At 50.1% G+C, this 21,533-nt stretch overlaps 1 protein-coding gene across 1 annotated transcript; it reads left to right on the top strand.

The window, feature by feature from the left end:
• Positions 1 to 187: 187 nt before the first annotated feature.
• Positions 188 to 20,713, top strand: LRRC75B (leucine rich repeat containing 75B). The gene is made up of 4 exons (XM_059827868.1): positions 188 to 445; positions 5,330 to 5,458; positions 8,639 to 8,751; positions 20,191 to 20,713. Exons 1-4 carry the CDS (start codon positions 188 to 190, stop codon positions 20,711 to 20,713), a joined length of 1,023 nt encoding a protein of 340 aa, XP_059683851.1.
• Positions 20,714 to 21,533: the final 820 nt, after the last annotated feature.

Raw genomic sequence — 21,533 nt, 5'->3', positions numbered from 1 at the left:
CAAATAAAATACCCCTGGGGCGTCGCTCCTCCGGGAGCGCCGGGAACCACCAGCCGGGGAGCCGGGGCGGGGCTGGCCGGGCGGGGCGGCCCGGACCCCCGCCTCCCCCGGCGCCTCCCCCGGCCCAGAGCCCGGTGCCCACCCGATCCGGAGCGCGGCGCGGCGGCATCGCGGCCGGAGCGCGGCCATGGGCTCCCGGCTGAGCCGGCAGAGCAGCCTGGAGGAGGAGAGCACCGAGGAGCCCTGCGCCGGCAGGCTGGAGGGCGGCCGGGGCGACTTCCACCTCTCCTCCCTGCTCCTCCACCCGCAGAAGCTGCCCGGGGTGCTGCGGAAAGCTTCGCCGGCGCCCTACGTGCGGCGGGTGGGGTGGCTGCGGGAGATCCAGGCCACCATCCGGGAGCATAAGCGGGAGCATGCCGTGCACATCCTCAGGCTGCTTAGGAAGGTAAATGCTGCGGGTGAGCCGGGCCCCGGGGCCGCCACCTCCGGGGCAGCGCGGGCGGGATCGGAGGGGCGGGCAGGGCAGGCAACAAAGGGCTGTGCGCGGCGCGGGCGGTGCCGGCCGGGCCGGGGTCTACAGCCCCCCCTCCCCGGTGGTACGGGACAGGGAGCCGGGGTTTACAAGCCCCCCTCCTCGGCGGTGTGGGTTTGCAGCCCCCCTTGGCGGTGCGGGGCGAGCCGGGCTCTTTGTGCTGCCTTTCGCCGCTCCGTGCCCCGGCGGTGCGGGAGCCGCCTCCCTCGGTCCCCGCCGCGGCAGGCAGGAGCGGCTGCGGGGAGGCGACACCCACCCTGTCTCCCTGCCACCTCCCCGTGTCCCTGCCCGGGCGAGGGGCACCTGGCCCGGCTGCCTGGGGGCAGGGAGAGAGCGAGCTGGGAGGAGGGCTGTGCTGCACGCAGGAAAAGGGGTGTCCAAGCCTCAGCTCTCCCCAGCCCCAGCCCTCCCTGCCAGCCCCTGGGTGTGCTCAGGATTGATGCCCCGCAAAGAAAAGCCACTGTCATCCCACTGCCACCACATCCTATTACACCCGCCCAGCCAGGCTGGTCAAGATCTGTCTTTTGGGAGCACCCAAAATGGTTTTGGAGAGGACCTCTGGGACAGCCAAGGCTGAGAGGAGAGGTAAAGGGGTCAGTGTATCAGTGGGAGCTTGTTTCTGTCTGCCGCCATTCAGGAACAGAAAAGCCAGTGTGCAGACAGCGTGGTGCCAAACTGATACTGAGGGCAGAGCCATCTCCTCTGTCGCTCAGTGCTACCATCATTTTCCAGGCAAACTCAGCTCACCCAAACTGCAGGCAACTCTGCAATCAGTAGCCCAGGGGACAAATCCTCCCTCTAAGTTGGATGTAAGACACCATCAGTTCTTAGCTTATCATGTTGCTTCATTAGATAATGACCTACTTCATCTTGGGAACATACTGAGTTTCTCATCACAGTGGCAAGTAACCTTTGGGTGTGAGTACGCTCGAGCAGGGACTGGCTTGCTGGGATGCTCGCACAGCCCTACTACCAGCTGCAGGGAGCTGCATTAACAGCCCTGTCTCTGCTCTGAACGTCCTGGGTTTTACAACACATCCAACAGTGGTGGTTGATGCCCCAGGCTGCCAGCAAGTCGCACACTCATGAGTAAGAATTTACAGGACCAAAAATTACATCTCTACTTTTCCTGTCCACTGCCTTAGTGTTCACATGAGGATTGTTACCAGCACCACAAACACCGTTCTTGCCATGCATATACGTAGATAAACACTCAGCAGAAAGCCTGTATGTGTGCACCAGTATGGCAGACAGGTGTTGAATAAGATTTCAAAGACAGTTTAGGAAAAGCAATATTACAAGAAGCTTGTGAAGAAAAAGAGGCAACCACTCACTTTGTGAACATGGCGATGTAACATGAACAGACTTTTGTAGGGTATGACAGAGGCCAGAACTACAGAATGTCATTTTCTATAGTGCTCAGCACCTCTCCTTGAGACTGAAGCACTGAAATCCCCCACAGACCTTGGAGATCTCCAGAAGGTCCATCTGTGAACAGTCAGGGTTTGAATGCTAAGTCACAGGGCCATCTGGAATGGAGGGTCATTTCTAAGCCCACCTTCCAATGCAGCCTGCCAGCTCCTTTCAGGATCAGTTAAACAGTTGGCTTCCCCACATCTGCGCTGATAATTACCACGTCCTGAACACTCACATTTTGTCCAGTTCCCGTTGTCATTCCCAGTCCCCATCTCTGCCTGTCCATGTCAAAACAGTGACCCTCTGTTCATCTGCTCACGACAGAGCAGTGGGACATGCATCCTGTAGTCACAACACAGCCTTCCTCTGCCAAGTAAGATGGGAACCCATCCAACACCACCCCAAAGCCTCCAGTTTGTTGTATGCACAGAGATTTCGGAGACAGAGGGCTACACTGCTAACGCGTATGGCACCCTTCAACAACTAAACACAACTGTCAGCCAGGTGGGGTCATGTAATCAGAACCAGTCCTCCTCACATGTCCAATGTGAGCTTCAAAGAGTACTATGATCAACGTTTCCTCTCATTTACAAATTTCCCTCACTCCTCAACTAAATTCAGCCCTTAGCTTGTTCCCCAGCATGTCCTTCCTTACACAAACTGGCTTACCTTGGCAGTCACACACTCTCAGGAGTCACGGATTAATGCGTCCCAGGTGAGGGTCTGTTTGTTACCTGTAAAAAGAGAGATACCTTGTTCACACTAATGGACAGTGAGGATATTTAACATCATACCTCATCGCTGTGCCTCAGGCCAGGGTGCAAACACCCCAGAGAAGACAGAGCAATAGTGAGACCAGAATCACAGCCTCCCCAAGCGAGCTGACATGCTCAGCCAGACCAGAGGACATGGGGTCCCAATGCATGTCTCCTGCTGCAAGGCAGCCTGCTGCTCCCAGCAGGCACGGACCTTGTCCAGCCCTGCAGATGTACCCCACAGGATGTAATTGTATCTGCCGGTGTTTTTTTGACCTGTGGTCTGCAGACCACAAAGGGCTGTGGACTGCTCCTAGGATGTTGTGAGGATGTAATATAGTAAAGCAAGCAAGCCAGCCAGAAACAAATCCACTAAGAGAGATGCAAGATCTCAGCATTTTAGAAGACTGCACAGAGAACAACTGCAAACCACAGGTGTCCATTCATGTACACTTGCTTTGTACAGGAACACTTGGACAGCTCCATTGCGTATCATCTTACCAGCCTCAGAAATACCCATCTGCAAAAGACAGACCAGCTTTCCTGCTGGTCTAAGTGGGCATTGCTCAGCTGAAGTCAGGGAGACATTAGACTTATACCAGCAAAAAGTCTGGTACAATCTGATTTCCCTGTGCTGAGACAATGGCCAAGTGTCATTTTTAAGATAACAGCACTAAGCCAACTGAACTGGCAAGACTTATAATATTCTGCTGCCCGCAGCCACCCTTTAGGTGGTGCAAAATTTTCCAAGAAATGAGAGAGAGAGAGAGAAAGAGGGAGGGAAACAAGTAAGACGAACCAGAAAATGCCCCGGGCTAAGAATTTATGGACTATCAACATGAAGTGAATATTTACAGATATATTATTTATAAAACCCTTGCAGGCAGGATTTGTAATGGGAATGCAGATCCATCTTAATGGTATAGCTCCAATCGGGGGAGTTTAATTACTGCTCTGACATCCACTGCTGCGTGCCCAGCCGTGCCATCCTCTCGGCAGCTTTCTTCATCTGTGCCTATTACACTTGGCGTAGGAGGCTCCATTTCCCTGAAGCCTTACAGTTAAGGGAGACATTGGCATGATGCCTTGGTACGCTTCTGGCTCACATCCAGCTGTGTCTGTGGCTGTCTGTCCTTCAGGACTGATCCACTGCTTGGGTTCCTTGGTTGCTTATGGGTATCAACTGTGTACACACAGTGATGGGGCTGTAAAGCATATTCTCCCTTTCTCCACCAGATCTGTAGCCAGGGTGTCTTTGGTATTGTAGTCTCTGCTCCATCCAAGCATATTCAGAGCAGGAGAGAGTGCATACAGCACTAGCTTTCATTGCTGCTTAGGGTTAAGATCCCACACCTCTGCTCGCTATGGCTCCATCCCTGCTGGTGATCTATGTGTGTACACCCAGTTTGTTTGGGGGTTTTTTTGCTGTTTTTTTTCCCCCCTCTCACTCTCTCTTTTTTTTTTTTTTTTGAGCTCTCAGTGCATCTTTCACTGGGTGGTGCCTGAGGCACACATTCAGTGGAGCAGCACGAACATATGGGGCACCCATTTGCTTATTCATTTCTCCTGGCAGCTGTATACAGAATGGGCATAGGACTTGTTTCCTCCCTCAGCTGAGCCCTCCTTGTCAACTGAATCAAATCCAGCACTATCCCTATTAGGGAGCTTTTTTGTTCTACATTTCTACTCCTGGGGTATTTTTTTTCTGCCCTCGGGGTATTTTCATGTGAATATGGGGTCTCTCTTTCCCAGATACTTTTTTTTTTTCCCCCCACAGCTCTGTGGTACCTCCTGATCATAATAACTGTGTCATATATTAGACCTTAGCTTTCCTCTTAGCGAGAAACAGCTTAGTTCTTTGCAGTATCACCCATCTGGCCCCTGTGGAGGCTTTTTGTTCCTAAGGATGCTGAGGTTTCTTCCAGCATGTCCAAAGGTGCCCCATGCCCCGGCCCGTGCAGATAAGTTGCATGGACTACAGATATTCCCCTATCTCACAAGGTGGAAGATGGGAAGAGGACTCCCCATGACTGTTGTGTAGAGCTATCTGTAAATTTACCATTACACCCTAAAAGGCAATACTGCCAGCGCTTAGCACTTAGTGAGAACTTCAAAGCACAGCTAAACTCATACTGATGGGCAGGACTTTTGCTCAGCCACCCACCACCATGGTGTATGTCAGTATCTAAATACCTGAGAAAGGTTTGATTCTTCCAGAAAAGCTGAGATTAGAGATTTAGAGCCAGCCTTCCTGCTCGGCTCCTTCAGCAGGTTGACACATAGAAGCTGACAAAACTGTGAGTTTCTCTGGAGCTAATTCTCTCTAGGCTCCAGCCAGCCTGGAAATGATACTGCTCTCACTTTCCTGTGGTAGGTGGAAACAAGGCGGTCAGTCCCTTGGCTGACTAGCTCAACTTAACTCTGCATCTCATTCAGCTCTCTGCCTGTCCACATCCCCCATCACAGTAATGCTGGGTCAGACACAGCTTCTTCACCTTTGTTGGATAGTTTCCTGTATTGAGCAACCAGCTGGGACCTCATGGGATTTACTTTCTGGTTTCAAAACACCTCATAGTTATAGCTCCAAGGGAGCCCATGTATCTGACTGACCATGTTTTTCTTGTAGGACCTGGGACTGGAAGGAACGTTCCTCAATGAAGTGCTCTACAAAAATGCAACTTTCCTCAACTTGGTGGATCCCATCTCCCACGACTTGCTGATGAGCCTCGCTAGAGATCTGCAGTGTCCCAAAAAGGTGAACCCTTCCCTCAGCTCAATGGACATTTTGCGACATAACACTGATGCGAAGAGAGCCCTAATGGGGTGGCTGGTGCTGGGTGGTGTTCTGCAGTCCTCCAGACCCAGCCAGTGTATGCCCTTGGAGTGGTAGCATATAGATTGTTGTGCATATTTGTGTAGGAATCAGTTAAAATTACCTCAGAACATGAATGCAACTGAAGGAGGGGGCAGTTATGTGCACAGAAATCGGGAATTTACTTTTTGTGCCAATAGCAAACTTGAGGACAGGGTACAGGCTAAACAAAAATACATGGGGTGAATGGTGGTGCCATATTCACTGGTATGTCCCAGAGGTTCAAAGCAGCTAGCTTATGGGGCTGCAGAGGGGAACAGATATCTCCACACCTCTGGCCAGGCTGGGGCCTCTGCAGGAGGAGGGCAAGAACCTGTCTTCCTGGGCTCTTTGCCATATGTAACCTCCCTAACCCAGCATTACATCCCCCCCATAACCTCCCAGATCTCCAAGTAAAGAATGGTGCTGTAGGAATATATTGTAACTCAGGATTCAAGAAGCAAATGTGTTACGTGCACAGTATCCCTGCACTACTCCGGCACTTTCCTTCAGATAATGAGGAGAGCAGAGACAAAGAAAGGCAAGGCTGAGTGCTGACAAACATCACAGATACCACAGTCCCACTGCAACATCACCATCTACTTCTGTTACCCTTTGCTACCACAAATACTTGGATTTGCAATACATCCATCAGGCTTGGCAAGTGTCACGTTTGCTTTAGGAGAGCAATAGAGTGAATTTCTTTATTCAAAGAGAGATATTAAGTACACACAGCTCAGAGCAAACAGTGGCACCCTAGGGAATACATTGAATGGCTGGTGTAGATTAGTGGCATTTCTAACCTTGTTCTGCCATCTCCTGAGGCTCTCTGATAACAATTAACCAGTCGGGTCTCAATAGCCAAACTACATTTAGCCAAAGTTTAATGATCATCATTGGGCTGCAATGCAGCCTGAAAAAAACTTCAAATGTAATTTTCATGCAAATTTTATAAGCATCTAAGAAGGAAGGGTGGGGGTTGCAGCAGTAGTACCTCTTAACCACACTTCACTTCTTGCCCTCATCTCTAGCTGTTCTACTAGACTATCTCCAACCTCATGCTGTGCAGTGCCCTTAAGGGGAGGCAGCATGAGGGGACATTACCCTACTCCAATACCCAGGTGCCTAGCAGATAACACATGGCAATTTTTATATACCTGCATATACCCCCCCCCCCCATTTTCATGTCTTATGGATGCACATGCTTATCTGCACTGACACACGTACCACTATATATAAATATTTTCCCCATTTCTAAGGATGATGTTGAGCACCTGAGCTGCCCCTCAAAGCCAACAGGATTTTAAGGGGTTGGAGATACTCAGCACCCTGCAGCACCAGCACCTTTCCCAGCACAAACACTGGCAGACCACATCCCCTCTCCGACCCTGGCTGAGCATCTGGTGGGTGTAACTGCATTACAGGCAAGCAGGCTGAGTGCAATTCCCAGTCTGTCAGTAGAAATTAAATCAGCGACGACACGGGAAGGAACAGGAGGGTAATTCTCAGTTGTGAGCCAACAAATGCTTGCAGAGCATTGTGCCAGCTCCTGTGCTGAAGCCTGGTGTGCACGTGCACCCACTTGGGAAGGTTTGCTGTTGTAGGTGACAGCAGGGTGCCAGTTGCTGCCTTGCCAGCACAGTAGTAGTCTAGAACAAGGTGCCTACCCCAAGGGTGTGGGCCAGTCCCTGTGGGGTTCCTAGGGGAGCTGTGACAGGGATCAGGAGCTGCTCAGCTGAGCACTGAGGCTGGGATCCCTCTCCACTTGGTACAGCAGAACCACATGCTGGCAGCACATCCCTGGGGAGTTTAGCTGATTCAGTGACTGCTTAGGAAAGTCACAGTGCAGCTGTTGGCCCACAGTACAGCACTTTAACTGCTTGCAATAAAGAATAAATTAGCATATTCCCTGACAGCTTTACTATATGTTTACCTATCAAATCCCTATATGCACATGTTGCACCACAGCTGGAGGGCTGAGGAATGGGAATGCAGGTGTCTATCAGCATTTGGAAAATATGACAGAGGGGACAGAAATCCCAGCCTTCAGCAGCTGCCATTTGCCATTCTGCTTCACCAGAGGAAGAGAAGTGCTGTTCAAAGTCATGGCAATAGAGAATGTGTACAAAAATAAACCCAGGAAAGTAGCAACCATCTTGGTGCCATCTTTTCCTGATGAGTTACTGCATGGGCTGGAGGGAACTGCTGGCATTGGGAAACTCCCAAACTCAAACCTCCAGGAGCAGAACGGACTGCAGGGAAGTAAGATGGAGTATGGGGAACTTGCTGGCTCCATGTCCTAGCTGGAGCACTGGAGGGAACAGAGTCAGGGTGCTGCTGCAGGAGGAGCAGGGATGTCCCAGGGCACATCTCTCCCAGCAAGAAGCACCTGGGGATGGGGCTGAACTTTCCACATGAAGGGAACAGATGGTCAGTCCAAAGATAGTATGCAGTTAGAGTTTGGGAAGCATGGCAACAGGGTAATTGATAGAAATTTAGTGTAGTCCCATAACACAATGAGTTGGCAGCTTGTCTGCCCAGCTGGGGATGGGTGCTACTGAGGATACAGCAGTGAGGAGCTGAGACACCCATTCTGTCCCCACATTGGGCCTTTTTGAAAATGGAGATCTTTTGAAGAAAAGGGCATGGGGGTCCCTGCACAGAGCCCTTCTCACATTGTCAGCCACCCCTGCCTTCCTGGGTGTTGCCTGGCCTAGAGCAGGACCCTCTGCCACAGCTCTAGAAGATAACCCCCTCTTCTTAGCTCTACTTGCTCCTTGGTAGGGTGTGAAATTGTAGCTCTACTCTGGGCAGGAACATGCTGGCTGGGGTCCTTCCTGGCAGTGCAGAGCTCCTGCTGCTCCTCCTCCACCCCAGGAGGAGATGGAATAGCGAGAAGGCCTGAGATGCCTCTGTGCCACATGCCTCTTCTTTCATCCTTTTTTCCTCTGCTCATCTCCTCCCCTATATATATTCCCCTGCTCCACTACCACCTCTGATCCTTTCCCATCTTCCTCTGTCCTCCCCCTTGCTTCCTGTTCTGCTGTGGTGCACGCAGAGGCTAAGTTTTCCCTTTGCTTTCAGGAATATGACCCCTGGAAATCCTCGGACAGGATCTGCAGGCAGCTGATTTACCACCTGACTCCCCACTCGAAATGGCACCGGCATGGCATGCCCCGGAGGAAGTCCCAAGTGTGGTAAGCAGCCTGGCAGGGACACCGTGGATGAGCATGGAGGGGGATCTGCCAGGAGAAACTGTGCTGCAGCCAACCACCATTCCAGTCTGCCACTACTGCCCTTCTCAGAGAAAGACAAGGCTGAAAACCTGCATGGCAGCCTCTGCTCAGTCTCTTAGAAAACCTCAGCCAAATGGTGCAGGGTCAGTGCCAACACCCCTTTCCCCAACCTAATTTGCTATTTACTCCTTTTTATGTAGTCTTACAGTTCCTCAACCTCTCCCAAGCGCATTGAAATCAATCCCACTGAAACAGTGATTGCACAGCACAGACAACCCTCCCGGCAGGGCTTGCAGGGTGTTTGGTCCTAGGAGCATGGCTAAAGCTGGCAGCCTTGCAGATACACACACCCATGTGCCGAGCGGAGCCGACACCCAGCTCTGCATCCCACTTTGTCTCTCTCAGTATAACTTCCCTGCCTGCGGGGAAGGTCTCTCATTATGAGGCACTACCGCAAGCTGATCACCCCATTCAGTAGGAATCACTTTGGAGTGACTGGCAGAGAGGTGACAATCCGTACTTACCTCCCACTTCTCTGCCAGGACCAGGGGAGGGACCAGAGATGATGCAGAGCCTCATGCACAGGGAACCCAACTCAAGGCACATTGGCCACAGACAGCTACCGGATGGCAGCTGCTTTCCACTACTACAAATATTTTCAGTCACCCACACTTGTTCCCTCCTTGACACTTGTTGGCTTTTCTAACCAGGTAAAAAGCAATCCCTACTTCTTTTAAATCCACCCCTTCTCTCCTCATTTTCTTCAGGCAAAGCCTGTTCCTGTGACACAGATCACCAGTGCTGAAGAAAAAAAGACAGAGAAATGACTAAGAAAAGAGGAGCTCATGTCAGCCTCATTAGCTTCACAGGAATAAATGCAGGACTGGGCAAAAAGAAATGCAAAATTGGCATCACTCTGAGAATGGCCTTGGGCTTTCCTGAGACTGTCAGAGCCTTTGATGCATGTGCCAACAACTTAAAATCCCCCATGGGAATTGACATTTCCATCGTACCTTTCGTTCTGACTCCAAGGCAGATCCCCAGTACATCTTAAGAAATAACATCCCTAACACTGATTTCCAGGCCATCTGCCTCTCAAACCTGTAGCCCCACTTTGCCACTGAATCTGAGCCCTCAGTGACTTTCAATGCTCTCATCCCCAGCGCCCCACAGCGTAGGACCGTTTGTGCCAGTTTGCACGTGGGGACCACAGCACAGAACAAGACTGAGGGGTCAGAGCTGAGCAAATCCTTCTCCAGACCCATTCAGTTAGATGACATTTTCCCTATGGGATGCTGCAGAGTGCTGGAGATGCAGGATGCAGAAAGCAGGTCTGACCTCATTCCCATCCCCTTCCAAGATAAAGAAGAGAGGCTTAAAGATATGAAGTGCTGGAGACAGGGAGAGTTTTGGAGGGGGTGGCTGTCTCCATTCCTTTCCAAGCTCCCTTTTCCTGAAACCCAGCCTCATTCAGGTTTTCCAGGTGAGAAATCCCTCCCTGCCACTACCTAACTCAACCCGCTGCCCCTACACTCCTGTTTGCAGGCAGAACAAACCTCTTCTCCAGTTGGAGAGTCAAAGTTGTTCCCTCTCATTGGGAAGAACAGAGGGCTGCCTGCTGCAAACACATCACTTACTAACAACACAGAGCAGGTCTGTGGCCAGAGGAAAAGCCCCGGGCCCCATGAGCCCAAATGCCACACAGAGGGGTCAGGCCCAAGGTATTGGCCAGGTACAGACCATTTGTGAGCACAAGCAGGAAGAGGACAGCAAGGCAATCTGCAATGGAGGGAAATATAGGTCTAAAATGGGTGCAAGGTGTTACATAAGGCACAAAATAATTTTGATTAAATATTAAACAGCAGAGCTTCCTCTTAAGACTGGAGAGGAACTGGTCTGCAGTTTGCGGCAAAAGGCATCTGCAGAGTTGGCATCTGAGGCTGCTGCAAGAAAATGGATGTTGCCAGTAGCAGGAAGGCAAGAAGTAGCTGCTTCATTTGGAGATATCAGGGCCTAATTTTGCCCAGTCAGGCTGTTTTTACCTGATCTGAATTCTCCACTTCCCTCTGACTGCTAGTGGGAGTATTTTACTATAATCTCTGTCTCTGAACCTGTGCCGGAACAAGAACAACCCTGAATCAGGCTTGTATCCTTCCTGCCTTCAAGGTCCTATGAAAAGCATGGGGTAGCAGCAATACTTCAAAGGCATTTCTAAAATCTAGTGGGGATTTGGGACAGCAGGGAGGAATTACTGTGTGGAGACCACTACTTTCCAGGGACTGAATTCTCCTCTCACTTTTGCAGTGTCCTGGGCTTTGGCTTCTGGCTTTCACAGAGCTGATGCAGGACCCCCTTGTTCTCTTCTGAAATGTGCTTTCTGGCAGCATGTCAGATGGGTCCAGGAGATAATTAACAAGCCCAGCCATACAGAGAGCCTAGAGCATCTGCCAGGTTTTAATTATGTTCGGGCTGTTATGGAGATGTGGTATGGGAGATGGAAAGGACCTGCAGTACTAGAGCTGGATCATGCATCAGGTGTTCCCCCCCACTGCTAAATAGCAAACCAGTGGGTCAGAACAAACTGTAGTTACGTCCCCATCTACTCCCAGTGGGACCCAAAACATCCAGCAAGTACAAACCTGAGCCACCCATGAACTCATAAAGCAGAAAGGATAGGAGTGCTTGAAGAAATGTATCTTTTTTTCGATACACAGCAATGCCAGGACATCTGGAACTGTAACTCTATTAAGAGACGATCATACTTCCACCAAGCAGGAATAGTCTTATGCTATTCATGCTATAGAGCCCAACCAGATACTAAATATTCACAAATAGACTAAGTTAGCAAAGCATCAAACACGAGAGCCTCCAGATACACACAGATAGGTTCCTCTAGACCTCCTTAACCACAAACCCATTCCCCACTAAAGCCAGAGGTCCCACCTGCTTCCACTACCACATTAAACACTGATATATTCAACCCAGGGCTATGACTGCAGCAAAGGTGCAACGTGCCTTGCACAGGACACAGTGGGCTGCTGTTTATCCTGTTTAGCCATTCCTCCAAAGAGCTATTGACAGAAGTGACTGTAATATGGCACCTGGCCCTGAGTCTGGGACAGAAATCAGGCTGCATGCTATCGTCAGCTGAATGCCCCAGGCCAGAAGCAGAGTCCGTACAGAAACATGGAAGGAGAAAGCTTATTGCAGCACAGTGGACTCAATGCAACAACAGCTGAAGCAAGGAAGTAAGATCCAGCCCAGGCTGTGTCTGGTTGCTCTGCTTGATTGAACTGTCAAAGGTGATGCTGAGAGGCAGTCTGCCCTCTGCATCCACGCTAGTGGGTTCTTGACAGTGGCTGTCTGCCTTGTACAATGAAAGGTTAGCAGTGTCAGCTGTGCAGCCACCCAAAGAGATTGTTTCATCTGCCCAGGTGATACTCGGACAGGTTTGCCACGCTGAAAGCAAAGGGTTCAATTCTCCTTTCCTGCAAAATCCTGTCTCAGGCCTGCAGCTTCCAGTCAACAGCCTGCACCCCACCTTACAGCCGACCCTGCTTGGGTTGGCTGCCTAACCAAACAGGGAAGTCAGGCTCTTGGGGGATTTATTGAGGGTTTTAAAACTAAAAACTCAAAAGCTGGAAGATAAGATTTCCACAGCAGGCACAGCATGACTTCACCGCACAATTGTCAGTCCCTTATATCCTAACGGCAATTCAGTTTTAGCACTATTTTACAGTTGTATAGATCACTCACACTTAATGAGCAGAATACATCCTGGATTGTTGTATAACTCCAGCTTCACTTTCTCATTAAATAGATATTTATAGTGTAAGGAGTAACAGATTAAGAAATGCTCCTCTCTGCAGACATTGGCTTTTTAGGCTATCAACACCACTTTGTGGTATTTTGAAAGACGCAGAATTTTTGGATGTTATTAATTTTTTTTTTCAGAAGTCTTGATGATTCCTTAATTCAGCATTGCAGGATAACTACATGTTCTAGTGCAAGTGCCACCATCTGCATCCCTGAATCCAGTGGGTGTATTACTTTTTGAGGGCAAAGCCACACTGGACTGCAGCTTAGAGTGGAGAGGGAGAAGGGTACCAGATGAAGGCAGTGTTTGTCTGGAGAGCTAGATCACAGCCTAGTACTGCAATCAAGAAGCTGTGGATTACAACTGAGCTGTCTTGGCAAAGCCATGTCAGGGAACCTTAAGATATCTTCCACTTGCTTTGTCCCCAGAGCTGGCTACTTCCGTACAACTACTTCCTTTCTTGAGTGCAAAGGATCAACCCTGAATCCACAAAACATGCAGGCAGTAAACACAGTGATCTTTACAAGCAGGGTGTTCCTGGCACAGAAAAAACCCCAGATTTTTCACAGAGACTGGTCCTGGAAGAGCAAAGGCAGCTGTGTGCATAGAATTAGTAACTCCAAACTGTATGTTTTCCTTTTCACAAGTCTCACCACAGTATTACTTTGCTCCTCTGAGTGAATTTCATTTTGAAACATCTTGGCTAATGCAAAGCTGGGTGGAGAACAGAGTATCCCTTCTGGGCTCATTGCTCTGTTTCTCAGATATTGATGTGCATTGCTCAGACACTGCAGCATTAGATGCACTTTTAAAATGCAATGAAAGCACTTGTGTCTAGAAGACTGCAAGGAAATGGCTCTAAAGGGCTTTGGATCTTTGTGTGTTTTTTTTTCTCCTTGAAAACGTCACTTGGCTGCAGATGACAGTTCTGGCAGATTAGATCCTAGCCTTCACATGGCATGAGGTGAATATTAATTAGAGCTTCATGTCACCCTTATGCAACAGGGTAAATAGGCATCATCATTCTTGCTTTAGAGATAAGAAGCCAAGCTAGAGAATACCGGTCAGTTAACTAAAACCACATGGTAATAGTCATATGGGAGTACAGGAACTGCCCCACATAGTTTTCAAGAAGCTGCTGCTCACAGAGGTGTCAGCAGGACAGACATGAGCTGGTGAATAAATTGCGGAGAGAGGCAGGAACTGTCCTCTCCCCTCATCTTACAGTGCAGAGAGACCCAAACACTACCCATGATCAGGGGTCCCAAGGCAGGTACGGAGGCAGGTACATCTGCAAAGGCTGTTGGAGATGGTAGAAAGGGTCATCCAGCAGTTTAATGCTGCCCTGTTGGAGATCAGAAGAAAGAGTCCAAGACTGACAGGCAGGAGAAGTAGGACACTTTGATAGAGAGATAGACAAGTGAAATAATGGAGGCTGGGTGGCAGGTGGTGGCTAAAAGGAATCAGCAGAGACCTTGTGCCTTCATGACTCTTACACAGTTGAAGGTCTGACAAGGACATAGGCTGATACCTGACATTTACAGTGAGGAGGTAGCATTATTCCCTGCTTTGCTAGGAGAGACCTAATTAATGAGGGGAAACAACCAGAGGTCTGGGATGGATCAAGTGGCAGCAGGCAGAAGGCCAAGGGTTCACAGCTCTCTTGAATGCACCGTCAAGGACAGAGTGAGGATAGCAGCAGAGCCAGGAGGAGGAGAGACACTCACCTCCATCATCACCTACAGATAACCATGTCCCATCCCAGTTGCAGAGGGAGGGTGGTAGGAGAAAGGCCACCTTTGCACTCCCTTCACTCCACAGTGAGGGATCTCCCCATAGTTGATCAAAAGAGCTTGGGTGCAAGGATGGAGATGTGACTAAGGGAGTTCTCATGGAAGTGGCCTGTTTGTGCACTGTCTCCACCTTTACAGAGGTGCTGGGCCCAGCCTCAGAATGGCTTGGGCTGGGTTAGTCTAGGTCAGTGCTTTTGAGACTTCTCTTTCCTTTTTCATGTCTCACTAGACACAGCTAAGGCCAGCCCTGCACAGCAGCACCCTGTGCCACAGGGAAGAAAAGAAAGCAGATTATGCTAAGCAGGCGATTAAAAAGCCTGGAGTGCATCCCCTAAATCACTGCTCAAAGCAGAGAAGCCATCCAAACATGCCTGTCACTAGGTTCTACGCAAGGAAGAGCAGCCAACAGATACCCGACTCATGGCTAATTAGCCACTACTGGCAGTGCCTATTAATGAAGGAGGGGATGCACACTGAAGGGAGTCTCTGGCATCAGGAAAATTTTCAATTTGGAGGCAAATTAAATGTAATAAGAGGAAGAGAGGGAGAAAGCTGGTAATTCCCCGGAGAGACAGGCAGGGGGTAGTGGGCATCCCTCATTACTGAAATCCTATCTGACTCTTACTGTCTCCTCCCAGCCTCTCTCCCTAGCATGGAGACAAGAAAATGAGGCAGGGACTCCAGGAACCTGAACAAGCTCCCCCACAAGCTAACAAGAGGTCAAGCACTGCTGTGGCTGTTGCAAGTCCCACCAGAGCAACAATCAGGAGTCATTACACCCCTTCCCTGCAGCCACCAAAGAATTTAGCCGATGAGCAAGAAGTTGAAGGGATTTTAGTGCTAATAAAAAAGTGTGCTGAGCCCTCAACTTCATGGACTCAAAGTAACACCTGGAAGAGGACCTAAGGGTTAGGCCCCTTGGGACAGGTCCTGGAGATAAACAACTAGCAATTAATTTCAGGTCTCCTAATTGTTTCATCTCAAGACAGCTCTGAATTTGCTTACATTAGCTGAGTTTCCAGGAGGCAGGAACAGTGACTGGGCCTTACATGGGGAGAGGAAGATTTCTATCCCAGAAAAAAAGCCAAGGGAGGCGTGAGATGTTTCATCCCTTTCCCGGCCCACATTCCTGATTGAGACAGAAAGCCTTCTCCCGACACCTGCAGGTCCCTCAGACCCCTACACTGGCTGGACTGATCCTGGGTGGATGTCACATGGCCAAGCTCATGGTGCAGCCTGGGGACTACTGGCTAATGCCTACTGAAGAGTAGAGTTGGCACCTAGGGAAGGGATAAGTGGGAGAAAGGCCAGACCCCAAGGAGAGAGTTGGGAACGACACAAGGAACAACTTGTTTCACATGAGAAACAAGGAGATGTACCTAGAAAAGCTCCCATTTCCTCAGGAGGGCTGAACTAGGGTTGCAAGGAGGGAACTGATCCCTTATACACAGGAGGGCAGGCAGACACCGTTCCTCACTGGATGCTGCATCTAGCTCCAGGCAGGCAGTAGGGGACAGGCTGCTGATTGCCCTTGCTTCTTGCTCAAAGTTTCACAGGATTTCTGACTTGCAGCCATTTCTCCAGCAACTGAGGGGCTGGGGGCTTATTTCCTCTCTAAGCTTGCTGCAGATAATACAAATGCAGTCCACTTCCCTGCATCCAGGGTCCAGATCCTTGTTAGATGCAAATCCCCACAATTATAAATCTGCACACAGCACCAGTTGCGGTAGCATTAGGTTAATCCAGTCTCCAGTGCTTTGCAGTCCTCTGCCCACAAGTCCCATGGATATCAAGAGCCATGTCACCAAGTAGCTGTTTTGTCTCACACAAAGAAAAAAAGGCTTCTGCAGCTGAAGCAATCTTTAAGCCTATTTTACTTGCAGAAATTAGGGGATAATAGATGACCCATTTCCCTGGAAATAAACCTGGCATTTTCTCAGCTGCTGCACAAGTTTCTGAGAGCTTGGGGTCCTCTGTAACATATCTGTCCCCTCCCGCCCCCATCCCAAGAGAATTAGAGCTTAGCAGAGCTCAAAAAAAAAAAAACCACAAAGTGCCAGATAATTCAGAGTAAAGCATCTACCCACAACTCCCTGTCCCTTTTCTGACAGCAGATATATTTACCTCTAAAGCAGGAGAGGAGGAGTGGGCAGCTATTCTGTGCCCTGCCCCAGGGATGGTATTTAGCTGCACCTCTTGGAGCTGCACAGGAATACCAAGGAGGTGTGGAGGAGAGCTGCCAGGGTTCAAAGCATGCATGGAGCATCAGGTCTCATGCTTCAGCACCTACCGGAGAGCTGAGGGCCTGGCTGCAGCATTAGGGGCTATGTCCACCAGTGCAAGGCTTCTATAGCCATATCCCTACAAGAGGCATTTTTACAGGCAAGAGAACAACTTAAACACAGGAGGAGCCCACAGTGCTGGACAGGACGCCCAGAGTCACCCTGGCAGGTACAGCAAGGGCAAAAGGAAGCAACAAAAAACATAGGAAAGGAAAGAAAAACAAGCCAGCAAAGGAGGGAGGGAGGGCTCTGGCACAGGGCAGGAGCGTTTAAGCACATTCAGCCAGGAGCAGTCCAGTCTGGAGAATCAATTACAGGAAGATAATTTGTCTGCTTGATTAAGGCCTCCTTGGGGTATTGGCTTCTTGCTGGGGAGAGCAGAAGGTACCTGCTCTGGTCAGAGCACGATCCATGACTTATTACTGCAGTCCCTGCACAGCAGTCAACAGGAGAGGAGGCTTAACAGGCAGAGACAGACAAGCACATTGCTTTTGTCCTTCTGACATCTCCCCTCACTTATCACTGTCTGCACTCAGAGCAAGTCACTCAAAAGAGAACCCCAAGAGCCATTCAAACTTGTCTCCTGTTAAGAAAGCCGCTGTTGCAGACGCAGCAGGGAAAACAGCACCTGAACACTGAGGCCCGGCAGAGAGCGCGGTGCCGGCTCAGACATGCCCTCCAGTGGTCCCCACTCCAGCCTGGTTCCCATCCCAAACTGGGAGCTCTAAGGCTTGTTCCTTGTAGCTTTACAATAGGAAGGTCAGAGAAGGCTTTGCACAGACTCAGATAAGGCTTGGGGCAGAGGCGGGTGGCCCTATGTTTCCATCTCCTTTCTGCTCCCCACCCAGGACCTGCCATGGGTTGACAGCACTGGGGAAGAGAATTTCCAGGAGCGACAGGCTGTGATTGCACAAAACAGGCACTGAAGTGATTACAGGATTGCTTCTATGCTTGTTTATCCTGTATTCCTCCACACCCCCAACAAAGTCTTATTCTAAATCAATACAGGCCAGAGAAGGCTTCTGCCTCATCTCTTGGACCAGCCCCTATTGGATATAGGGAACTATTTCCCCTATTCAGTCATGTTTACGCTCAAGATTCATTTCTCCCTGCTTAATCTGAACAATATGAATGCACACCTCCACTGTGCATTTGATGCTTGGTTTTGCTAGAACAACAGGTACTCCATATCAAATACCCAGATAAAACATCTAGCCCAGCTAAAAGGGTAATGTGGTGCCAGGGGAGACCCGAGACTCTTCCAGCTTTGAGGCCAGCTCCTGATAGATTTTATACTAGTTGAACCCTCTTTTGTGGTAGATTGTGCTACACCACTACCAGTGTTTGGTGACAAACTATACAAAAAAAAAAAGCACACATTACAGCTCCCAGGCAGCCTGGGCTGATAGCAAGCATCCCTTGGATTAGCAGGAAAAGGGAGGCTAGCCCAGTGCCATCCAGACTGCAGCATGCACAGTTCACAACTCCTACTGCTATTGCAGGAGCTAAGAGAACTGCACTGCTGCTACAAGCAATATGGTTGATGAACTGTTCACAATCCTGCCTCTGGGGCCCTGATATTGGAGAGAATCTTCAAGTGAAGGCCCTTTGGAGAACTTCCTTGTGGGATTTCAGACCAATTATAATTCACCAGTACCTCAGACTCTGCTGTTTGACAGGACAGACAAGCACTGCTCCCCTTGCCCCTCCTGTGATCCACTGAGGAGTAGTCTGGGTCATGTAAAGTGTAAACATTTAGTAAGTAATACATAAGGCTCTTTTAAACCTTTAGGGCCAAATAGAAGTTATTCCATGCTGTTATTACCTCTCTACCATGAGAGCTCATTAGCTCAAATGCTGATAGAACCTCAGCCTTGTACAGTAAAGTCCCACAGGAAGCACAAGGACACAGAGAAGTAGCCTGAACAAAGTGCTGCTAAACCTAGAGCAGGAATTTGTAGGCTTGAGAATTGACAGGGCCGGCCATGAGGTCCTTCCACCTCACACTCCTACAAGGAAGCACAGCTACAGGTTTGCCAGTGTAGAATGTGTCCATGAAGGGCTGTTGCCTGCGCTGATGCACGCTTATCCACTTCTATTATCACATGCTCATCGGAGATTATTAAGGACTGAAATTCCCAGGATGCCATGAACTGCCTATATAAAGCAAAGCTATAGAGGCAGCGTCACATCCTCTCCACAACTGCGGAAGGGCCTGGCAACACTGAGGCTTGTAGGGACATTCTCACCTGCCATGGGAGCTCCTGCGGTGCTGCAGCTTCCTCCGAGGAAATTGCATGTCCCCATGTACCCATTGCTCTCAGGGACTGGCTGTGCCACAGGTGTGCAGGACACTACAGAGAGCCAGATAGGAAGAGTGGGGACCTTCAAATTGTGGTTAATTCTTAACCCACCCTGCTCCTCCCAAGCTCAACAAGGCACTTACAGACCCACTGAGCACATGATTAATGACACTAGTGGGGGTCCTACTAGGGCTCCCATAGCCTTAAAGCTCAACATATCTGAAAAGACACCAACACTAAGGGATTAGGTTCTCCTATGTTACACCAACACACATTTCTATTCAGTCTTGCAACATATCCCCACCAGCTGCTATAGCCCCACAGCTCCCACTTCTCACAGCACTCTCACAAACCCACAGTCCATCATAAAACTCCACATCCCACTCCTTTTGCATACCCAACAGCCCCATAGCACAGCTTTGCCTGCTGTACAGCTTGCCTACCTCCTCCTCACTCCACTTGCCAGGCAGACAGCAAAAGAAATGGCTGAAACCATGTCTCTAGATTTCTTTTAGCACCCTTATGCCCTCCCCGCCTCCTCACAGCTGCAGCAGATCCCAGATGATCTGCTGACCACAGAGACCCAAATAGGCAGCCACTGGTGCTGCTTACTGACTAAGTGCTGCTTGGGAAGGCTTTTAAAGGGACATGCAGTAAATCCACTCCTGGAGTGCAGTTTGCCTATAGATTGTTTTCCTGATAAAATATCCATTTCTCAGCCTTTTAACATTGCTGTCCTCTGCAGTAGCCCTGCAGCACAGTTTGTTTGCAACAGACCTTGGCATTCACCTGGAGAGGTGGGACACAAACAGCCCACACACAGTGCAAACCAGTGCACTTGGAAAGTTTGCTTGCCTTGGTTATTTTTGCTTTCCATGCATGAACATCTGTACATGCACATACAGACAAACCCTTTGAAATGCGCTAGTGGAAGACACTTCAGCATCCTGTGTTTAGCCAGTTCTGGCAAAGTTTATGTGTAAGTGCTGAGAATATATGGGAAAGCCCCAGGACACAGTCTGCCCAGAGGCATGGTGCAAACCTTGTGTTTGTTTCCCAAATGAGCTCCATTAACCCTTTTCTTAATGTTCTAGCCCATGTTCTTAATGAGTTCTCCCCTGTCCCAAGTGATCTGTCACTTGGGTGAGAGATGGATGAGACCAGTCCCCTTAGTGATCACTCTCTCTACACCTTTCCATCATTAGCCTGAAGACCAGCCTGCAGAAGAAGGTGAGCCAGGATTCCATGGATTTGTCAGGGATCCCCCTGACCATGCGGGATGTCCACCGCATGGCCTACTACCTGCAGAACAACGGGGACCACCTCACCTCTGTGGACCTGAGCTTCACCGAGCTGAATGACGACATGGTACGCCTGCTGCTGCCCTTCCTCTGGGCACTACCCAAGCTCACTCACCTTTCCCTCAATGGCAACCGACTGACGCGAGCGACCATGAAGGAGCTGACTGACACCATGAAGGACATGAACAAGTTCCCTTGCCTGGCCTGGGTTGACCTAGGCAACAATGTGGATGTCTCCTCCATGCCGCAACCATTGCTTGTGGGCCTGCGCAAGCGCCTCAGCCAGCAGACCACGCTGCCTACCATCTATGAGGCGCTTGACTGCGACTCGGAGATCTCCAGCGGGCGTGAGGGCAGCCAGCCAGAGGACGAAGCAGCAGGAAGCACCCCGCCACGTGCTTTCTCTCAGCAGGGCTGCGAGAGGTGACTGGACAACAGGCCGGCGCTGGCACACTGAAGCCACCCTAAGGAGAAGTCTTGAGTACAAGCATCAAGCGGAGGGCCAGCTTTACCGGCTTCCTTTGGCTCTTTTCTCTCGCCTTCCCTGACATCTCCCCCCCCCACTTGCTGTGAGACAAAAGCCTGTCGTCCCCCCACAACGTGCTCCGCTCCCTCCCCTCACTGCAAAACCCATCACCCACGTTCCAGAGAGGAACCAGTGACTTACAGTGAACCTGGTCCCCAGGCAGGGTCTCACTGGAAGACGGGAAAAGACCTGTCGGAGTCAAGAATATCCTCCAGCAGCCATTGGGTTGAGGGAAAGGAATGGGGGGGAACCTAAAACAGAAACAGGCTTGTAGTTTACTTCCTTTCTTCCTTTTCCTATGCACCTTGGAAACCTTGGGACCTGCAGCCTTGAGTGTGAAAGGAGGTACCCCAAGAGCCTAGCTGCTGTGGAGCTTAGTTGAAGGGCTCAGAGGCCAGAGCTGGAGCCCGGCAGTGTGTCTCCCTCTTGTGTCTGGCTCCTTTTGTTTTGTTTTTTTCCTATTGTGTGTTTTGTATTAATGTCTGAACAAAGGGACTTGGTCAGAGACCATTGGATTGCATAGGCTGGGGCGGACACATGGCTTGGAACTGCAGCATCAGGATATTTGCTGTGTGACCGGGGTGAGAGGGAGGGGAAGGAGGTATGTGTTGGTGGGAGCATGGGGGATGGGATGAGTTGGGATGGGATGGGAGGAGGGGGGAGGAGAGGGAGGGGGAACAGTCTTACAGATTAGCAGGATTGGTTTCAAAAACTGTGCTTT

The sequence above is a fragment of the Gavia stellata genome, chromosome 21, assembly GCF_030936135.1.
Source record: "Gavia stellata isolate bGavSte3 chromosome 21, bGavSte3.hap2, whole genome shotgun sequence".
Lineage (NCBI taxonomy): Eukaryota > Metazoa > Chordata > Aves > Gaviiformes > Gaviidae > Gavia > Gavia stellata.
The sequence above is the reverse complement of the archived record's forward strand: the minus strand, read 5'-3'. Positions and strand labels throughout refer to the sequence as shown.